At 41.2% G+C, this 21,662-nt stretch overlaps 1 protein-coding gene across 1 annotated transcript in view; it reads right to left on the reverse strand.

The window, feature by feature from the left end:
* OCA2 (OCA2 melanosomal transmembrane protein) overlaps positions 1-21,662 on the reverse strand; it is a 153,899-nt gene that overhangs the window by 98,387 nt on the left and 33,850 nt on the right. Inside the window, exons 3-9 of the mRNA XM_035115521.2 lie at positions 19,122-19,220; positions 18,805-18,996; positions 14,760-14,817; positions 12,724-12,796; positions 6,213-6,370; positions 4,996-5,078; positions 3,849-4,002 (exon numbers count right to left, since the gene is read on the reverse strand). Of these exons, the coding sequence (XP_034971412.1) occupies positions 3,849-4,002; positions 4,996-5,078; positions 6,213-6,370; positions 12,724-12,796; positions 14,760-14,817; positions 18,805-18,996; positions 19,122-19,220 (817 nt within the window). The remainder of the gene's footprint in view (positions 1-3,848; positions 4,003-4,995; positions 5,079-6,212; positions 6,371-12,723; positions 12,797-14,759; positions 14,818-18,804; positions 18,997-19,121; positions 19,221-21,662) is intronic.

Here is a 21,662-nt window from a genome sequence, read left to right on the forward strand (position 1 = left end):
CTAAACGGCCTCGGTCCAGTATACCTGAAGGAGCGTCTCCACTCCCCATTGTTCTGCCCGGACACTGAGGTCCAGCTCCGAGAGCCTTCTGGCAGTTCCCTCGCTATGAGAAGCCAAGTTACAGGGAACCAGGCAGAGGGCCTTCTCGGTAGTGGCACCCACCCTGTGGAATGCCCTCCCACTAGAGGTCAAAGAGAACAACAATTACCAGACCTTTAGAAGGCATCTCAAGGCAGCCCTGTTTAGGGAAGCTTTTAATGTTTGATGGATTTCTGTATTTTAGTGTTTTGTTGGAAGCCGCCCAGAGTGGCTGGGGGAACCCAGCCAGACGGGCGGGGTATAAATATATTATTATTATTATTATTATTATTATTATTATTATTATTATTATTAAAACATCCCCAACCTCACTCCCCCCTTAAAAAAAAAATACATCAAGCACGGCTGCATACCAAGTATGCATCTTCGGCCAAAAAAAACCAAATAAGAACAGCAAGATTTCAAAAAGCTAAACATCTGTATTTAATTAATCTTGTATCATCAAGACACACAATTTTAGTAGTTCCTTTGGAATGCTGTGTGTTCTACTGAGCTACAACAGATGCAGTGTTGTTTGCTCTTATAGGTTTTACGTGAAATTCAGTTTTACGTGAAATGCCTGCTCTCTGTTTTTTAATGTACTGCCTTTCTTCAGTTCAGCCGGTTTGCCTATGTACCTTTTAGCTTTATTGCCAAGTCTTTTATCATCTCATTTCCTCTGCAGCTATTCATTTTACTACCGTTTATTCTTCTACCCCAGAGAAAATGTATGCTGCCAAATAAACAAGTACTGAAAGTTTGGATGCATGGGAATACTGCACAAACATGCATACATATGCACATGCATGTGCCGAAGAGTATTCCTGCACTTTGTTACGTTTTTAAGACTTTGCAGCTCCCTTTCCCCTAGGCAGCCTTGGGCAGGCTGCAAGCAGTACAGTAGCATTCAATTAACCCAGCTTAATATTCCACAGCTGCCTCCATCAGAACAAGAAAACACAAATATGATGCAAGACAGGTCACGTTTTGATATGAGCACGGCTCATATCGAAACGTGGCCCTTCTCAATATTTCATAAGGCAGGAGAGGATATAAAAATGGGACACTCTTGAAAGTTGGTTTTCAGCTTCCCTGCACAAAGAAATGGCACCTCGCTGATTGTTGCCAGAAAACAACAGCCTCTGTGTGAGAAAGCCTGGCTAAAGCTTACAGTGAGATCTGAAAGCAGCATCCAAGATTTAAGAACAGCAAGCAGCGCCACCCAGTGGTTAAATGCATTCTGAATTTTCAGCCTGAGTCAGGGCTACCATCCTAATTATAGAGCAGAAAAATCTTGCATCTACTTATAGAGTCAGGAGGATGGGCTGCTGAAAAAAGCTGTGAGGTGCCCAGACAAATAATAACACAACCGGGGTGGGGGGGGATGTAGAACTTAGAGGGGCACTAGGTAGGTAGGTAGGTAGGTAGGTAGGTAGGTAGGTAGGTAGGTAGGTAGGTAGGTAGGTAGGTATAAGTGAAACAGCACCAACTATACCAAAATAAAAACTTAGTTGGTCTTTAAGGTGCTACTGAAGGAATTTTTTTTATTTTAGCACCAACTAATTTAACATTCCCTTCCCCTGCTACCCCTGTAATCAAAATACCTCTCAGAGTTCAGGGACCAGATTCTGTATATTCCAAAGTCTCTTCAGCCAAAAAGGAGAATTCCTTGGTACAGAGTTGAAGGAGGGGATTTTGATTTTGAAACCAAAGAAGAAACTAGGCCCTGCTTCACTACTCTTCAGGGGGGCATTTTGGCAGATTCTGGCCAGCTACCCATTTACAGTGGTGCCTCTGCTTACGAATGTTTCTACTTACGAACGGAGCTCCGTCCTCCATCTTGGATGTGGTTTAGATAGGATTTTTTTCTACTTACAAATTTTTAGATAGGGTTGCTTTGACTTGCAATTTTTTTTCTCCCAATGCATTCCTATGGGATTCGACTTACACATTTTTTTTCGACTTACGAACGTGCGTTCGGAACGCATTAAATTCATAAGTAGAGGTACCACTGTATTTCATTTCGGCCCGTAGGTGCATTTAGCAGAAGACCTGCCCTTACTGTGGTAATGAAACAAAAGGGCAGCCCTTGCCAGATGCAGCCTCCTATACTCCACAGCAGATATTCAAAGGGATAGGGAACCTGCACCCCTCCAGATGTTGTTGGGCTCCACTTCCCATCAGCCTTGGACAATGATGATGGGAGTTGTATTCCAACAACATCTGGAGAGCCAGAGGTTGCCCAGTCCCAGGGGAAGCCCACAAGCAAGACAAGAAACAAGCCTACTCCCACAGTTGTTTCCCAGATACTGATGGGTAGTTCATCTTCACACAGCTTCCTAAAAGCCTAGTCAAACCTTGCAGTATCCTCCCTCTTATGCTGTACTGCAGGGCTGGCCAACATGGTGCCCTTCATACCATCGAATTATGGCATTGGAAGAGACTCCAGGGGGTCATCTGGTTCAAACCCCTACAATGGAGGAATACGCAGGTGGCCCGTATGGGAACCAAACCCATGGCCTTGGCGTTATCAGCACCACACTCTGAGCTAACTGAGTTATGGGACTACAATTCCACAATGGTTAAATGGTGTCTGGTTTTACCTCTTTTTTGTATGGTTTTTATGGCATGCTTTATGTATTACTGCTGTGAACTGCTTCCATATTCTTCTCTTTATGTTATAGCAGTATCTAAATAGTATCTGTGCATTGGTCATGCTGGTTGGGCTGATGGGATTTGTAGTCCCACAATTTCTGGAGGTCACCATGTTGGCTATCCCTGATCCATTTGTCCTGCCTTGATGCAGAAATGCTCAAAAATAGCAAACTGTGCTCTGGATACCTCAGCTTCAAGCCTCATGCAGGTACCAGAGGAGAGCCATTGCTCCCTACATCAAGTAGATTATGACATGCTATGAGCAGAGAGGCAAGGCACAAGCAACATGGTTTCTTGACGCAGGTATCTTCGTTTGCCCTCATCATGGACTTGCAATACAACTTTGACACCCTTCTGGTCCATAAAAGGTAAAGGGACCCCTGACCGTTAGGTCCAGTTGCGAACGACTCTGGGGTTGCAGCACGCATCTTGCTTTACTGGCCAAGGGAGCTGGTGTACAGCTTCCAGGTGATGTGGCCAGCATGACTAAGCTGCTTCTGGCAAACCAGAGCAGCTCACGGAAACACTGTTTACCTTCCTGCCAGAGCGGTACCTATTTATCTATTTGCACTTTGATGTGTGTTCGAACTGCTAGGTTGGCAGGAGCAGGACCAATCAATGGGAGCTCATCCCACCGCGGAGATTTGAACCGCCGACCTTCTGATCAGTAAGCCCTAGGCTCTGTGGTTTAGACCACAGCGCTAAAAACCAAAACAGATTCCAGTGTGACTATAAGCAGGCAGAGGTGTTTAAGCAAATTCTCATTTAGTCACTGTGTTCCTGTCAAAGATGTGTGGGATTATGCCAGGACTCAATCAACGCTTTTTAAGTTGAGTATAATTTGTCATGGAATTGAGATCTGATATTACATTCAAGTTTCAAATCCCATAGAAATGGCGGATTTAAAAACTGAATGGTTACTGGAATTGAATTGGTGCTATGATGAAAATTGGCTGAGCCCAATATAACGCAGTAGATGTGCTTAGTAGCAATGAACTGACAGGCGACTTTTCTGCTTGGTATTTCTGAAATACATTAACTATTCAAAACAATTCTATTCCTATTTCTCATCTCGACTATTTGGAGTTTTTTTATATTAAAAAAAATCTTCTTACCTCAAATATGATGAGCACATAAACACCTGCTAAAATGACTGAAGCAATTGTGACTTGAGTCTCTACATTTGCATGAAGATATTGATGAGTCATGGAAAGAGGAACGATTTCCAATTCCTGGAGAAAAGCTTGAATACTTATGGATGTTTCTTTACTGTTGAAAGATTTTTTTTAAATTAAAAAAAACACTGTTTGACAGAACGAAGTGGCAATGCTAGAAAGCATTATCATTATTTTATTTTTTTACACTTTCAGATAGCTTTCTCGAAGCTATTATGGGCAACATCATGACTTAAATTGAGATCATAAAATATTAAGGATTTGATTTAGTTCACTTTCACAAATGATGCAAACACCTCATAGTCCAGAACACAAAACTTCTGAAAGCCACAAATGTGGGATAGAAGTCATATAGAAAATGCAAACACATACAAACACTTTAAGCATCACTCATGAAGACAGATTTCTTTTCTTTTTCTGTTGCCTGAAGCATTCACTATTATTGGGTTAGGGAAATAGAAGAAGGTGCCTGGGTGGCAAATCTTCTTCCCAAGAGGAAGAACAGTGAGGGAAAGGTCCCATAAGACAGGGTCCTGCTACAACTGGTTACCTGGACTGAATTCCCTCTGAAGCAGGCTTCCTCAACTTCGGCCCTCCAGATGTTTTTTGGCCTACAACTCCCATGATCCCTAGCTAGCAGGATCAGTGGTCAGGGATGATGGGAATTGTAGTCTCAAAACATCTGGAGGGCCGAGGTTGAGGAAGCCTGCTCTGAAGATTTGCTGTACATATGAGTGGATGGGATATTATGCACACACCTTTTTAATTCAAGAAATCTTTAATAAAAAATATTTTAAAAAATGAAAGACAAGACCCATGGGTGAAATCCAATGTCACTCTGTGAGATGCAATGAGATTCCCCTTCCTCAACCTCTCACACTTCTTACAATCTACTCTGGATGATGATCCCCCAACTCTCCAGAACAGATTTTTCGGGGTTCAGAACAGATTGCCACACAAGGAAGTCTATTGTGCAAGCAGGGATCCACAATTGGATATGCCCCGCTGTTTCCGTGATTTGAGCACCTAGTAAATTAACATTAAAAAATAAAATAAAGTGGGTTTTTTTCTGGATTCACAAACCAACCTGCTTAACATCTCAAAAGTTCGCGACACAATAACTTGTTTGTTATTTCTCAGATTTAAAGGCAGGGTCCAATTATATAAGATCTGCAAAAAAAGAAAAGAAAGAAAAGACGTAGCATGAATAAATTAGAGATTAATGCTGTTGCTTGATTTTCACTACCACAGTGTATTTTTACGAGTTGCTAATTTGATGGGGGAGATTCTTTATAAATGGACACTTTCTGAGAACTTTTAAACCACTGGGTGTTATTCAGCTTTTTGTGTTATCACGAGGATTATTGTTTTTGTGTTATCACGAGGAAATACAAGGTACAGTGTGTCAAAGGGCCCAACGCTTATGCATGTTCATTAAACATCTGTTTTCTTGCTGCTCTATAAAACATGGGTGAGGTCTACTTTTTATATCAAAAGCAGCATTCAGGGGAGAGGAACGAACACTGACCTCCTCTGCTTTAACTTGACACCATCTAAGTAACTTTCCCCCAAGCATGTAAGTGAATTAGGCTGGAGAACAACATCTTAACAAAGCCAAATATGGTGATGAGGTACAGTTCCCAGGATCTGGTGGAGGAAGCCATGGCTGGCAAACAGCCATAGGAGGGCTTTAGGCATATAGTGTGCAAATGTGACCATAGTTAATGGCTTGTTGCAAATGTGCTTATCTCAGCTACGTTATTTCTCCCAGTGACATAGCGTGGGTTACCAATGTCCAGGGGCACACAGGGGGTGGGAGGAGCATCCACATCACCAAGGAGATCACAGCCACAGAGATAAGGGAAGAAGAGTTGTTCCGTTGTCTGGAGAAACTACTTCCTGGTCTGCACAGAGAAGCCATTTTCGACAGAAGCGCACAAAGGCAGTGCTTGGTGTTGAAATTGTGCACCCCTAACAACCTTGCACCTGGGGCAACTGCCTCTGTGTGCCCCCTGCTACGCCACTGACTCCTCCTTGCTAGTGCGTGGGAGAAACAAAACCATGACCCCTGGCTTAGAATTCACTCCAAAGCAGAGATCATGGTTTGTTTCGTGCAAGCAGTCCGTGATTAGTAAGCAAAAAACAAACAAACCTTGGATACAGAACACACAAACCTTCCTCTGAAATAGATATAGATTTCAACCTGTCTCGCAAAGGGAATTTAAACATAATAGTGAAATAAGAAAGATTTCCTTTTGTCTTGTGAACATAAAATGAAAGCAGTCCAGGGTATTTGAACTTCACCTGCTGCTGACGTCTCCTTCTTGGACCAGAGTCTTCTGCCTGTCCAATCTGAACTACAACGTAGTCCTCTGGTTGCCGACCAGCCACATCTGCCACAAAGGGCCCTGCCAGTTCTACCTTTAGAAGGGCAGAATCTCGAATATTGCTGAAGTTCATAGCTGTTGGCAAGACAGTTAAGGACTGCAATTCTGTCTCTGAAGGGAAGAGCCTGCCGTCTTTGGGGGTTATCTCATCCATGATGCCACAATTAAAAACAACAGCAGTGCCTGCATTCTACAGTAATGCCAACTAATTCAACATGGCTTGAATACCTATGTAGCTATGCAAGAGGTTGAAAAACCAAAGAGCTCTCATTTCAAAGGATTCAAAATAAGAACATCCTAAAAGGCCTATATAAAAACATGCTATGCTAAACCTTATTGACCAATCCTTGGTGAATGGATATGAACATTTAAAGCATGTGTTTGCAACCTGGTACTCATGTTAAAGCATGTGTTTGCAACCTGGTACTCATGTTAATGTCCAAATAAGGACTCAGTGAAATTCAGACAGGACTGTTGAAATTTATTGCAATACTAATTTTCTCACCAGACCAACATCATGGCTTTTCATAGTGGATATTGTTTTGATCTTTTTTTGCTTGAAGAAGCAAAATAAATAGCTTGAAAACTTTAAAAAGCACCACTTACCAGCAATGTAGCTCAATAAGGAAGAGACTGTTTTAAATTGTTTTAAATTGGGACCCAGGTGGCGCTGTGGTTAAACCACTGAGCCTAGGGCTTGCTGATCAGAAGGTCGGCGGTTCAAATCCCTGTGACGGGGTGAGCTCCCGTTGCTTGGTCACAGCTCCTGCCAACCTAGCAGTTCGAAAGCACATCAAAGTGCAAGTAGATAAGTAGATAAATAGGAACCGCTACAGCGGGAAGGTAAACGGCATTTCCGTGCGCTGCTCTGGTTTGCCAGAAGCGGCTTTGTTATGCTGGCCACATGACCTGGAAGCTATACGCCGGCTCCCTCGGCCAATAATGCGAGATGAGCGCGCAACCCCAGAGTTGGTCACGACTGGACCTAATGGTCAGGGGTCCCTTTACCTTTTACTCATGTTATTGGAATCCAAGTAGAGATCATTTGGAGGGATCATTTTCAGTTTTTTCCAGTATTTGTTACTTGCAGCACTGCTTGCATTCCGCTGCAATTCATCTTCCTTCAAAAACTACGCCATTTGTCTTGCTGTCTGCTGTGGTAAAATTACATACCTTATGTAATTTCCATAACTGATTAAGTAAATTATGTAATTGCATAGTGATTACATTGTTCCATCCCATCCATTTCAACACAAATGAAAAGCAATGCAGATTAGGGGGGTGGGGATATAATTATGTATCATTTGCAGACTATAGGCAATGACAGTGAACACATACCATCCAACATTTCTCCAATGAAAATAGGGACGTCCCATTCCATAATGATAATTTTACTACAGTCATACCTCAGGTTACAGAAGCTTCAGGTTGCGTCTTTTCAGGTTGTGTCCTGTGCCAAACCCGGAAGTACCCAAGCTTCTGGGTTTCGGCACTCGAGCATGCGCGGAAGCACTAAATCATGCTTTGCGCATGCGCAGAAGCGCCAAATTGACGCAGCACTGCAGGTTGCAAACACTGCGGGTTGCGAACGTGCCTCCCACACGTTCGCAACCCGAGCACCCACTGTATTTATACCCCACACACCTTACTGGGTTGCCCCAGCCACAATGGGCAACTTCCAAAATATATAAAAACATAATAAAACATAAAACTTTTTTTTAAAAAAAAAAACCCTATACAGGATTGCCTTCTGATAGCTCGAGGGTCATTCCGGGATCAAATCAGAAACTGGGACAGCTTCTCTAAATCATGGACGTCCCTGGAAAATAGGGACACTTGGAGGGTCTGTGAACACCACTGGTATTCTCCAGATTCATTTCTATCCCAGACATGAGACAAGTAGGTGAACACTGGCAATTTCCACTCCCATTTCCATTTTTGTCAGAATTCTCCAACATCCCAAACTCCAGCTCCCACCAGTCCCAGCCAACATGGCCCTAAGCTCCTGAGAGTAAAAAGTGGGATATATAAATAACAAAAATAAAACCACCAGCTGTGTGGAGTCAAGTCTGATGTTGCATGTCCCAAGGTTGCCTAAATGAGACAAAAAGCAATTTAAAACAGTCTCTTCCTTATTGAGCTACATTGCTGGTAAGTGATGCTTTTTTAAAGTTTTCAAGCTATTTATTTTGCTTCTTCAAGCCAAAAAAGATCAAAACAATATCCACTATGAAAAACCATGATGTTGGCCTGGGTGAGAAAATTAGTATAGCAATAAATTCCAACAGTCCTGTCTGAATTTCACTGAGTCCTTATTTGGACATTAATATGGTGGGAAATCATTCTGTTATTATCATTTTTTTATGTCACCTCTTTTCCATTATATTCAATAAAATATGTTTAAAAGTACCACCAGAGGAGTGTGGAGCACAGAATTAGACTGTATATTTAAAGCACATATAATCCACAGACATTTTATATAAAGCTATGCACTTTAAATGTATGGTGTGGATGTAGTCAAATATTTTCATTCTGAAAAATTGAATTGCTATATTTAAAAAAATTAAGAATGCAGCCAGGCAGCAATAATTATACCCATTTTGAAAAACTGTCCACCATAAAAGTTTAATCTTGCAATATTTAAGAGGGGTAGGAATAATTGCTACATTTTCTAGGGCCAGATGAGTTGGAGACTACACGGTTCAAATCCCATCTCAGCTTTGAATTGTGCTTCAGAATGGTTCACTGGCCTATATTAATTAACCTAATGGCCTGGGAAACTTTGACAGCCTGTAGCCAGTTTTATGAGTACAGCCAATAATTTGTATCTGCAAAAAGCTTCAGGTGCACATAATTACAGCCGCTTCCTTTTTCACAATATGACTAAAATATACCCTGTAATTACACAAATGGCACGTTCAGAAGCCATAACAAAGGAAACTTAAAATTACAGGAAGAAAAGCAAACTTCATTTTCACAATATCTTACACATATAGAACAAAGTGGTCAATACAGAGTGAGCTGAAAGCTCTTACCTTATAACACATATAAAATGATCTGTCCTTTGCAGACCTACTTTGAAATGCTTAACCAGTACGCCCATTGGTTAAGTGTTAAATGAGACAAGTTTAGGGTTGCCATGTTTCAAAAAGTTAGATTCCTGAATGATGTATTGTTTTGCATTCATGACTCTATGGGACATAACCTTTGCATTCCCCATTGTCCTGCTTCCTTATAACCCCCAGATATTTAAGAGCCTCTCAGATCTTCCCACATAGAGGGAGGTAACAGGATCCTATGATGTCCCTGCACCTTTACTTTGACATATTCAGCTGAATGGCTGGATACAACAATCTATGCATGCACCACTGTGTATGGTGATTCTGTACAGCGGGGCTTTCCAGACCATCAAGGTAGGTTCACTGAGTGCATATAGAAGTGGAACAAATAGCCCCATCCCTGAAGGCTAGCATTTATTTGCTTAATATACAGACTGCAAAAAGCAGAATCCCTAACCCTGCAAACAAGCCTGTAAGTCTGCACATACAGTCAGGCCTTATTAACAAACAATAATCCTTATTACCTTCTCTTTTCAGAGAGTCTATTTCTAATATGGCAATTTGGCTTGTTCCAGCCCTCGGTCCTCCATTTGCCTGCATAAAATATTATAATTTAGCATAGATTAGAGCAGAAGTTATTAGGCACACAGCATGAAAGGAAGTGCGGTAATGGATAGGAAAGCAGACCAAGTAATTCCGAACAAGCCAATAAAACTAAAAATTGCTTTCATTATGGCAGAAAGCAGATATATTTTACAGTCTCCTCTAATTCATTTGCCCAAAGCATTTGAGGCACTGGTGGTGATTTTAAATCTACCAGCCCTGAGATCACTGAGGATTATCAGTTGATCATATCCTGTGAGGGAAAATCTGATCTTGTCTAAAGGGGAGAATTGGGATCTCCTTCCAATTCTCAGAGATGCTTCCTTTCTTGGTTACTGGTGCTTCATGTTCAGCATAGATACTTGGATTGATCTGTCCAAAAAATACTTTATAAATGACACGCCTAGCGCAAGCTCTCTGTCCAGTAAAAGCATTTGCTTGCAGTTGTGCACACTGGAACCAAACACTTCCCATCATAAAGTCTTTGAGCTTTTAAGCCAATAAGTCACAGATGAAAAGAGGAACAACAGCAACCTCACCATTTCAGAAAATTACACTAAAGCTATTTAATTTGAATCACTGCCAAGGTGGAACTCAAATGCATTTGCGATCAAAATAGATTCAGAGCAAAATCTTAATAGACATGGAAAATTCCCATCGGTTCAAGGTAGCATTTGTAGGCCAGAGTCAGAGGAGGCGTGGCTCGCTGGCTTCACATTGGAGAGCAGCAGCCAAGCCACCTCAGCACTGAGGACCAAGCATGCATTAAAGGGATGGCAAATCAATGAAGATTGATAATAGTGGGGGGAGGAGAAGGGAACAAGGTGATTTGATGCCGTGCCAGATTAATCATGGCACAAATGGATGATCTCCCACAGTGATGTTGGCTGAAGGTAAATGTTCCAGAAGATCACTCTCGGTTAAAAACAAAACAGTGATTAGCAAACATTTTTTAAAAAACAAATCTTCAGCCAACACGTTTCTCTGTATGTAACCATTTCGAGAGCAGTAGCTATGTTGGTCAGTTGCAGCTAAAACAATGAAGTGATTTGTTGGCACCATTAACAAACTTTATTACAGTAGTCCCTGGATACTTATGCCATAATAACATGTCTTAGAACATCCATGCAAGAACATAAGAAGAGCGTCTTGGATCAGGCCAGGGGCCTACTTGATCCAGCATCCTGTTCTCACAGTGGCCAACCGGATGCCCGTGGGAAGCCCACAAGCCATGTTAGTCTTTAAGGTGCCATAAGACTCTTTGACGGTTCTACCTCTCTGGGTTATTCTTGCCATATCCTCAGGAATATTGGCTTCCTCAATTCAACTACTCAACCCCACTGATCCACAAAACAGAAGAAGAGGGAGAAACAACAACATTAAAAGTATGTAGGGGGGAGGATTACTTATGAGTGAAAGAAACTGTTGGTTTAGCATAGAGGAATGCTGGGATGCCAACGTGAATAAAATATTCATGAATAAAAAAATTGATCACAGAACATGGCACATGAACACCATTTGAATGGCAAAACTCATTAACTAGGGGGGGGGGCTCAAATATTTCATGAGGGGGTGAAGGGACCTCGACCCCTAGGAGTTGGCTTCTATGGAGGGGTGTGTCAGATCCGCAAACTCTATGGGGAGCACAAGGTAGGATGGAAGACAGCAACACTCAGTATAGATCACTGTATCAAGAAGAAGGCTCTCATCTGTGGGGCTAACTTTACAAAACACTTTTGTTCAAAATGAAGACATTCAGTATGCTTATGAACTTGCCCTCTCACATGTTGAAGCTGGATTTGGGTCCCCTACCAGCCCCACCACAGCCTGCTCAGATTCCTATCAAACTGGCAGGTTGCCATTGCTAATTAGTGAGTGAAGGGACTCAAGGAGGAAGAGGGATAAACTTTACAGTGCCGTGTTGACCACACATCCAAGTCACAGGCTCCAGCAGCCAAAGGGGGACAAGCCAGTGTTCCGATCAAATCATTAGAAGCCACTGCTACACAGATTCAACACGTGTGTTTCATGGCTTGGCTGTCCCAGTTCTCCATAACTGTTCAGCCTCCAGGATGTGCACAAACTCTCTTCTTTTCCCCCATCACCCACCACGACTTAGCAATGGCAGCCCTGCTACCAGTAGCCAACCCATATGCAGAGACTGTAACCATGTAGATCTTGTGCCTGATGTGAGAGTAGCCTATTCAGCAGCATGGTTCATAGGATTCTGGTTAGCTTAACATCTGTCCCAAGAAAACTGGTGGAAAGCATTGTTAAAAATAAAACAACCAGGCATATGAGGGGTTCTGGGTGTTATACCGTATAAAGCATAGACAAATTAAAACTGCATGCTGTTCCCATTTGTTTTGTTGCTCTCACCCAAACTTACAACCAACCTCACAAAATTTACACTCCTGGAATTTCACTTCATTTTTTACCCACTTTACTTTCCTACGGAGATGCAGGAGGCATCTAAAGGAGATATAACAGGAAAAAACAGGCCTTTGCAGTCTTCATTATCACTTGGATAGCAAACTTGGGAAACAGATTTGCAAATGAATTAATTTGCTGGTTTAGAAGCAGTCCCACGAGGCAGTATCAGGGCCTCACAAGAAATATATCACTGTCAGGATTTAATTTAGCAAGCAACGAGTCAGCCATTTCGTATCAACCATCTTGAAATCACCCTACTGTCAGTGATTCTTTACTAAGCTGCTCCACCGTTTCGTTTTAAAAACAACAACAAAAGTAATTGGTAAAGGATACTGTAGACGTCCATAGGTGACACAGCCAGCATCTGCCAAGGTGTTCCATTTTCAGGGTGAATGCTAAATAAAATCTGAGGGCACATTAAAAGGTTGTGTGGGAAATTGCCGAACTGTTAAACAAACTGCCTCTAAAAATGTTAAGACCTGCAAAAAGGAGTTGTTGCTTTTATTATAAGCTCCTAATGTCGGGGTCCTGTTGCTTAGCCTTACATCCCAAACTTACAAGATTGTACCCAATATTAGTCATACTCAGAGAAGGCCTATTGAAATAAATAGATAGAACTCACTTGGGTCTGCTAATTTCAGTGGGTCTCTTCTGAATAGAAGTTACTTAGATGCAACCCATACATACAAAATTGGCATGTGAATGAAGGAGGATTCCACGCATTATTTATTATTATTATTATCATCATCATTAGTTAACTTTCTATATAACATTAAGAGCACCTTTAAGCCTCTTGCATACACACTCTTTGAGTTCACACATGAGTCTTACGAACAAGGGATTAAAAGCAGAGGAGAGTCATTTTTATATATTCTAGCCAATAAAGTTTTTATGTTCAAATGACAGAATCCGGAAAAGCAAAGTGGATTTCAGTGTCGTGCATGAAAACACTCCTAGGTTCCTTACCCAGATCTCATTTTCTCCCTTCCTTCATAACCCCTTAGTAACAGTAAAGTACAGGAAGTTAGAAAAGCCATTTTGATATTATCCATATAAAGTTCCTAGTGCTATGTTTAAAGGAAAAGGAGGGGGAACTATACATTGTATTTTATATACAGATTTATTTATTTTTGTATTTGTAATTCTCATCTGAACTGACTAGCAACTAATCTCTTGTGTCACTTGAAAATTTATCTTAACTTACACATCTAATAAAGTATCAGTTGAATCTAGCAGTTCAGTCTTTTGAAATGCATTTTAAATTAATCAGTTGTATTGTCCTGTACCAGGGATTCAGCTATACAGCTGCAAATAAAATGTTTTTAAGTGTGTTGTAAAGCACAATATACAAATGTGACACTAGATGGCAAAGTGAGCTACGGCAAATTCAATGTATTTTTCAAAACTTTTTTTTAAAAAAACCATTTTCGTAGCAGGTGTGTGTGTGTGTGTGTGTGTGAATGTTTCTGCCTAATTTAGCTTGTCATCCCTATCCCCTAGTCCAAACCAGGTGTTTAGAAAGATATAAATTTGTGGGAAAGAGCTAAAAGGATGTTTCAGACCAGGGTGAACCAACACAGTGCCCTCCAGATGAAGTTGGACTACAACTCCTATGATCCCTCATTGTTGGTCATCTTGGCTGGGGAGGAGGGGAATTGGAGTTCAACAACATCTGGAGGGCATCATATTTGGTACCTCCATTTTAGGTTGTCTGCCTTTAGGGGAATTGAGACATCCAGTTCTCCTGTGTGGTTAATCTTAACTTGCATCAGTTCAGACAGATCAGAAAGGCAAGGGGAAAGGCCACTGCATTGGTAAAGTAACACTTTTCCAGCATTAACTGAGAGTGTGAAGAACAGGTAGCCATGCTCCTGGGCTAATAATAATAATAATAATAATAATAATTTATTATTTATATCCCGCCCATCCAGCACTCTGTGCGGCTTCCAACAGAAAAATAAAATATGACATGTTATATCCTGTTTAAAATCATGCTCCTACTTCCAATGTTCAGTCTGAGTGCAGAAGCCTTTGAATAGCCAAAACAGCACCAACAATGCACAAAAGAGAACCTTTACAGTTTTGCAGATTGGGGGGGGGGGAAACCCTAAGGAGAAACTCAAGCACAGACCAATGAGAACTGAGCATGCCCAGTATCCATGGAATGTTGACTGACTAGGGCAGGGAAGAATGGAAGAGTGGGTGGAAAGGAGGGGGAATTGAATGGAATATCACAGAGATGGGCACTGCTGACTGACTATAGCAAGAGCACACTGCAACGTTTTTGCTGTATGTCCTATTGTATTATCAGGGTCAACTTTGGTAAGTACTACCAAATTACTCTGGAACTTTGGGAACCCAGTACTTACAGAGCATACAACTACAAAGATGAAAAGCCCAGAAACTTTTAGGAATCTTAAACAGCATCTGAAAAAAGAAGAAAAAAACAAGGGAGAAAAGTTTCAGAGAAAGAATACGAGATGTGGGTATTATTCTATTAATCACAAACTTGTAAGGCCAGCAGACAGAGTTTAGGTCATAAAAGGATTCTTTGGGGAAAGCAAAGTGTTTTAAATGTACAAAGTGTATGCAGCCATATATTAAAATTACATGCAACAGTTCTTCTGGTTATAGAGTTGCTTGCCTTCATTTTGTGTCAAGGTTCCCTCTCATATATTTACTGTAAGCATTTGCTTTTATTATAATTGTATGGGTTTTCCCCCACATTTAAAGTATTTATTTTACAAATTTCATTGTGTGAACTACAACTGCATGCAGTATATTAAAAACAAGGCTGACTTAATCTTTTCAAAATAAGACTAAAATTATGGTTACTAAAAGAGGCACCCAAAATGACAATAAAAGCTAGGAACCATTACATTAATCCTTTAAAACTCCAGAAGCACTTGTCCTTAAACAACTAAGTCATCTTGGCAAATTGACACAATGCCATGCAGAGCTCACACTGGGAGAGGGGGGATGCAATTGTATTAATAAACTGCAGCACTTAGAGCCTTTTTCCCCAGCAACAACAACCACCACCCTTTGGTGCTTAGACTTTTATGGATTCGGTGCTTTTAACAGCTTAGCAAACTAGCCATGGTCAGACCTTGACTTGCACACATTTGCTTTCCCCATGACCTTCACAGCAATTCTAATCTGACATAGCATTGCAACCCTATGACAAGAGCTAGGGAAATTTTAAAAGCCAATGGAGCATCTGCAGTTTAAGTGAGATGCGGCAAAAAGGGGTTGCACATCCACATTTTTTTTATTTCCAAGTTAAGTGCAAGTTGGGAACTTGCATGACTCTCCACAGCAGGACGCCCAACCGCAGAAATTGTCTCTTCTTCAGACCTCCACAGGGAAACGTGGGGGCAAGCAGGCAGAGTTCTCATGTGTTATAAATAAACTTGGCCAGCTTTATTCAAAGTATTCCACTGCAGAATGAAGTCAATATACAGTTTTCCATATCTCTAGCACCAACTTGCGTCCTGCTTTGGAATATGCTGGTCAGCTTTTCTATTGAAATTACATGTATGCCCTTGCTATATATATATATATATATATGTAATCTGTAAGTAAGAACTGTGTTCTTGAGCAACAAGTCTGAAAAATGTTTTCTGCTAAGCAGCATATTTGTATATGAATTTAAGAATGTAGTGTGGGAAGCCCTCAACTTTGTTTGCTTTTGGTTTGCATTAGCATATAGCCAAATCTGATAATCTATGCAGTATTGTGATACCATCACATTCATCATGTGATCCCTGACTGGCTGGGATCGCTTTAGGAAGGATTGGGGGAAACTCTAACCTAAAAGTCTTGCTTAAAGAACGAAAAGGGAGGAAGCCAAGATTATTGAAGGGGGGTGCAAAGGTGTCAATGGTTTCCTCAATTTTTGTCTGAACTGGCTCTAAATTTTATGACCTTGAAATTATATGATATAGATAAGCCAGAATCTCCAAAAAATTTTAAAAAATAATAATGTATTGGATCATCATGCATAACATATCATGTAAAGTCCCATTTATCACATACATGCCAGCATTTTCTAAACAAGGTTCAAAACAAAATGCTTCACTTTAGGTTGGGAATAAGTTTTTTATCTGTGATGCTCACCGTAATGGCCTTGAAGATACAAAATTATTGTCGCTATGCGACCATGCTAGCAAGCATTATTATTGACAATACTTAAGCTCCTTAAAAGTCTTTCCTTACTCTTCCAGAGATAGGAATAAAACAAGTGAATTGCAGATAAATAAATATCTAACTATGTTGACTAGGCAGGCTGCTTAGGCAGCAAAGAATTTTCCAAGGTTCATTTTAACAAAATGGAATGATGCATTAAGCATGAGCAGAGAGACTTCTGGGATCATAATAGCCAATCTATTTTTCTCTAATATCCATGGCAGCACTTTTAAGAGGTTTGGGGCTGACATTTCTTCCCGCTCCTGAAAGTACTACTTTAGACTTCAAAATATGAGCCAGCAAGACATTAAACCTGCAGGAGAGATAAGAACAGATGTCCAAGTCACCCTTATCCTTGCACACCAACAATACATGTTTCCCCATCTTATCTTTTCCCATTTGTATGGGTATAGTTCTCCTGAGCCTGCTATAACAGGTAGGAATCCTTCCCTTGCCCTTCCCATTGAACTGTTCTCCGCAGAAAGGCACACGCCTGCTCATCTGAGGTGCTTGGACTCAGGCATTAACCCTGCTTGCTCTGCCCCTCTGATCTCTAGTTAATATTCTTGTTCTTTAGGCCTTCAGCATGCATGGCTCAGAGCACTCAATCGAGTTTTGCAGATTTAGGCCATCTCAGCAGCTGCCAGCTCCAGTATGTTTATTCAATAATACGGGATCGAAAATATTTTGGGGAGCAATTTGTCAGGAGCACCTTTCTGCTGCGGCATAAAGGAAACAATGCCAGTGTAGCTGCCAACTGCTCTACATAACTAGAGCAATTGCCTCTCACTGTGCTTACACAGCAATGATACAGAACAAGGAAATAGCCTGCTGCTTCCAATGCATTCACATATCCATAATGAAAATAGAAAAGTGAAGGTTAAGAAGGAAAGGTACCAACACACACAAATATTGGGCACATTACATATCATTAACAGATGGTAGGGGGTTTTAATCTTCCTTCTTGATAACTGGGTGTGTGGGTGTGTGTGTGTGTGTGTGTGGCAGCAATTAACCAAATTAAATATTAGCTGCTGCATTTATTATATCTGAATGGAGTACGGACTGTATTCTGGTTAGTTCATCAAATGTGGTAGAGTCCGCTCTTGCTGCTCAGATTAAAAATGAGGGGGTGTATTGTTTGGAACCATCCCACTATATCAAGTGTGGGAAGTCTGCGGCTTTCTGAAGTGTAGGTGGGTTCCCACGAGGCAAGACATGGTGATAACAGCAAGAACCTTTATTGAACTACATAACTGGGAAACAGGGGCAAAGCAACTGCTTATATACATTCCTGAAAGCCTGGGCCCCTCCCACTCCTAATGTGATTGGCTGTGAATCACCACTCAAGAGTTCAAGGGCCAATGGCAGAGGCCCAAACACAGGAGCTCAGAATCTTTAGTCCAAACACAGACCACTGAATGCATAACACTTTCCAAATGTTTTTGGACTCCATGGATTGTATGTATCCAATAGGGAGTGAGCAGCAGTCCACCTCCCCTTCTCTCCCTGCACAACCACCACCACCACCCAAATCTGCTCCAAAGGGTCCCCCCAACCACCTGGAGCAGATTTTCAGTGGGGGCAGCAGGGAAGAGGAGAGCAGGGCAAAGTTATCTTGAGAGAGCAGGACCCTGTCGTGCAAGCAGAAAGCCAGTATTGGATACAACCCCATCTCTCACCAGACTCAGCCATCATGGCCAATAGTCAAGGATGCTCCAATTACATCTCGAGGACCACAGGCTCCCCCACCCCCATCTCTGAACTAGATGCATGAAAACTTCCTGCTTCAAAAGGCTGTTCACTAGCCCTTTGTCTTATACATGTATCTCCTCCCTTCATGAGTTATAGACACTTTTGTGCAAGAAAGCTAAGAAGCTGAGTTCTAAACAGAAGCATAAAGTGACAGATCACAAGATGAAATACAGACAGCAGTACTTCCAAACATGAAAATCTGCAGTGAACCAGGTTTTCTAGTCACATAAACTATCATGGCTTAGAAGTGATTGCCTGCTTAGCCCCTATTGTTGCATGGACCTATAAATCTGAACAGATTTTATCATCAGTTTCATTGGTGCAATATCCTTGAAATCAATGGCAAAATATCACACAAAAATATGGAGCGTTATTTTACTCATTGGTTGAAACGGGGGGAAATCCATTTCTTGGCAATTTCCCTTAGCCCTCAATACTGGCAAAACAACACAAAAACGGTTTGGCTCATACCTCATCTTGGTTAAATTGAATTTGACATGGAAGTTGTCCAACATTTCACATTTCTCTGAGGAGGAAGCAGATCTGGACAAGCTGGGCATTTCACTTCCCAGATGGGACCTTCGCTCAAACTCAGCAGAGCTGTTTTCCCAAGAGTCATCATCTGTGGTGAAATCTGTGTTATGAATAGCCATGCATCTTAACCTGAAAAACACCATTGACGAATATCAACACACACCATAGGCTCTGCTGTTCCAAGAGTCCATGCCATTGGTAAGATGTGAATCCCGAGAGACCGAGGAACAGCAAAAAGCTGATCTCCTACCCACCCATTTTCTTCAGGGGAAACTTTCAGCAGAGGCGTCCTCTCCGTAAAGCATCTATCTTTGGATCTTGTGCTGAAGAATTTGGGCAAAGAGAAGTGATACCTAAAAAAGAAAAGAAAAGTAGTTAATTTCCATTGGATTCACCTCCACAAAGCTGTACAAATGGTTGGTTTTTTAACCATTGCTTGTGGTTAGTGAGCAGAGAACTTAACCACTAGTCTTGGTTTAGATGACACATAAGAATAGGGAACAGCCCCAGGCACTCACTGTTGCGGGGCCAGGTTGGCACTTCGGTATGGATCCAGATTTGGCACTTTGCAAAGCAGCTTGCCTAGGACAAAGGTGCTACATAGGCCATCCGATTTGACTCATCCACCTCTTCATTTCCCCTCCACACATTCACTATTGAGAGCCAGTGTGGTATAGTGGTTAAGAGAGGTAGACTCGTAATCTAGGGAACCGGGTTCATGTCTCCGCTCCTCCACATACAGCTGCTGGGTGACCTTGGGCTAGTCACACTTCTTTGAAGTCTCTCAGCCCCACTCACCTCACAGAGTGCTTGTTGTGGAGGAGGAAGGGAAAGGAGAATGTTGGCCACTTTGAGACTCCTTCGGGTAGTGATAAAGCGGGATATCAAATCCAAACTCTTCTTCTTCTACTATTGCGACATTTTAGAATTTTTGCTTACAGCTTTTCCCGCTTTTGATAGAAGTATGCAGAGGGGAGGGATAGTGGCTAGAAAGAAGTGGTGAAAGTAAGAGATGGAGGAGAAGGGAGGAAAGAGGGGTAATTGAAGGGTGGAGCGGGGGAAGAGTAGCAAAAAGATGAAAAGTAAGCGTGAGATGGAGGGAACAAGGAATTAAATGGAGCTAAGGGAAGCTGAGGAAAAGAAAAGAGAAGAGACAGGAAAGGTAACTGGGGGGGGGGGCAGGAGGAGGATGCTGTGCCCCCTGGCAACCCTAGAAATAGACCCCCTCCTACTTGGTCCACTGCTCCCGCAGGACCTGCACAAGTAAAACTAATAATGATCATTATTAGCATTAATATAGAGTTAATGAATACAGGCAAAAGATAAATACCTACTGTAGGGATAAACTGCCCCTTTACTTTTTTGGTACACCCCCATACTTTTACTGAAGGTGGGCTTTATTTATACATTTTTAGAATGGCAAAAATGGAGACATGGGACATAGGAAGCCCTGTGCTTCTTATCCGTTGCTCTAAAACTAATCTGAAAATCGATTTCATTCAGCTGGTAAAGGTAAAGGACCCCTGGACAGTTAAGTCCAGTCAGAGGCGACTATGGGGTTGCGGCGCTCATCTCACTTTCAGGCCGAGGGACCTATTACGCTGACAAACATGCAAAACATATGAATTCAATTCTATATGCTTTACTGAATTTGAAATATTTTTACCATAATATTATATATATATATATATATATATATATATATATATATATATATATATACACACACACACACACATACATATACATATATATATATATATATACATACAGTGGAACCTCGGTTTATGAACACCTCGGTTTATGAATTTTCGGTTTATGAACGCCGCGCGGACCCATCTGGAACGGATTAATTATTTTTCCATTACTTTCAATGGGAAAGTTCGCTTCAGTTTATGAACGCTTCAGTTTATGAACAGACTTCCGGAACCAATTACACCCATGCTTCAGTTTATGAATGCTTCAGTTTAAGTACTCCGCGGACTGTCTGGAACAGATTAATCCACTTTCCATTACTTTCAATGGGAAAGTTTGCTTCAGTTTATGAACGCTTCAGTTTATGAACAGACTTCCGGAACCAATTGTGTTCATAAACTGAGGTACCACTGTGTGTGTATATATATATATATATATATATATATATATATATATATATATACATATACATATACATATACATATACATACCGTGTTTCTCATATTATAAGACACGTCTTATATTTATTTTTTCCTCAAAAAAACACACTATGGCTTATTTTCAAGGGATGTCTTATTTTTTTCCTCCTCCTGCCGTGGCCGGCATTGCTGCTGCGCCTATCACTATGTCTTATTTTCGGGGTATGGCTTATATTCCTTGAATGCTTAAAAATCCTGCTATGGCTTATTTTATGGGTATGTCTTAAAATATGAGAAACAGGGTATACATATACATATATACACATATACCATCAGAAAATGTGTTCGAAACTTGGTTTCAGAATATTGATCCATTTGAAGACAATTTTGAGCATTGGCTTGCTGAAATTAATTTATCGGCATCAGCCCTTTGGCCTTGGAAAGGAGTGAGGAAGAGACTTTCCAGACTCTGCAGGGTGGGAAAATGCTTTTCTTGCTTCTCCATGTTAACATTAGCTACATGAAGCAATCTATTATTCCCCTTGGAAGAGGGGGCAGGCAGATAGCTTGGTTGTTTTGTTGCTTTTCCAGGTGTGTTTTCAAGCCCTCCTCCAAATGAATCATTTAAAAAGACCTTAATGGAGCTTGCATTACAACTCCTAATATATGAAAACCATCTA

This window comes from Zootoca vivipara, chromosome 4, assembly GCF_963506605.1.
Source record: "Zootoca vivipara chromosome 4, rZooViv1.1, whole genome shotgun sequence".
Lineage (NCBI taxonomy): Eukaryota > Metazoa > Chordata > Lepidosauria > Squamata > Lacertidae > Zootoca > Zootoca vivipara.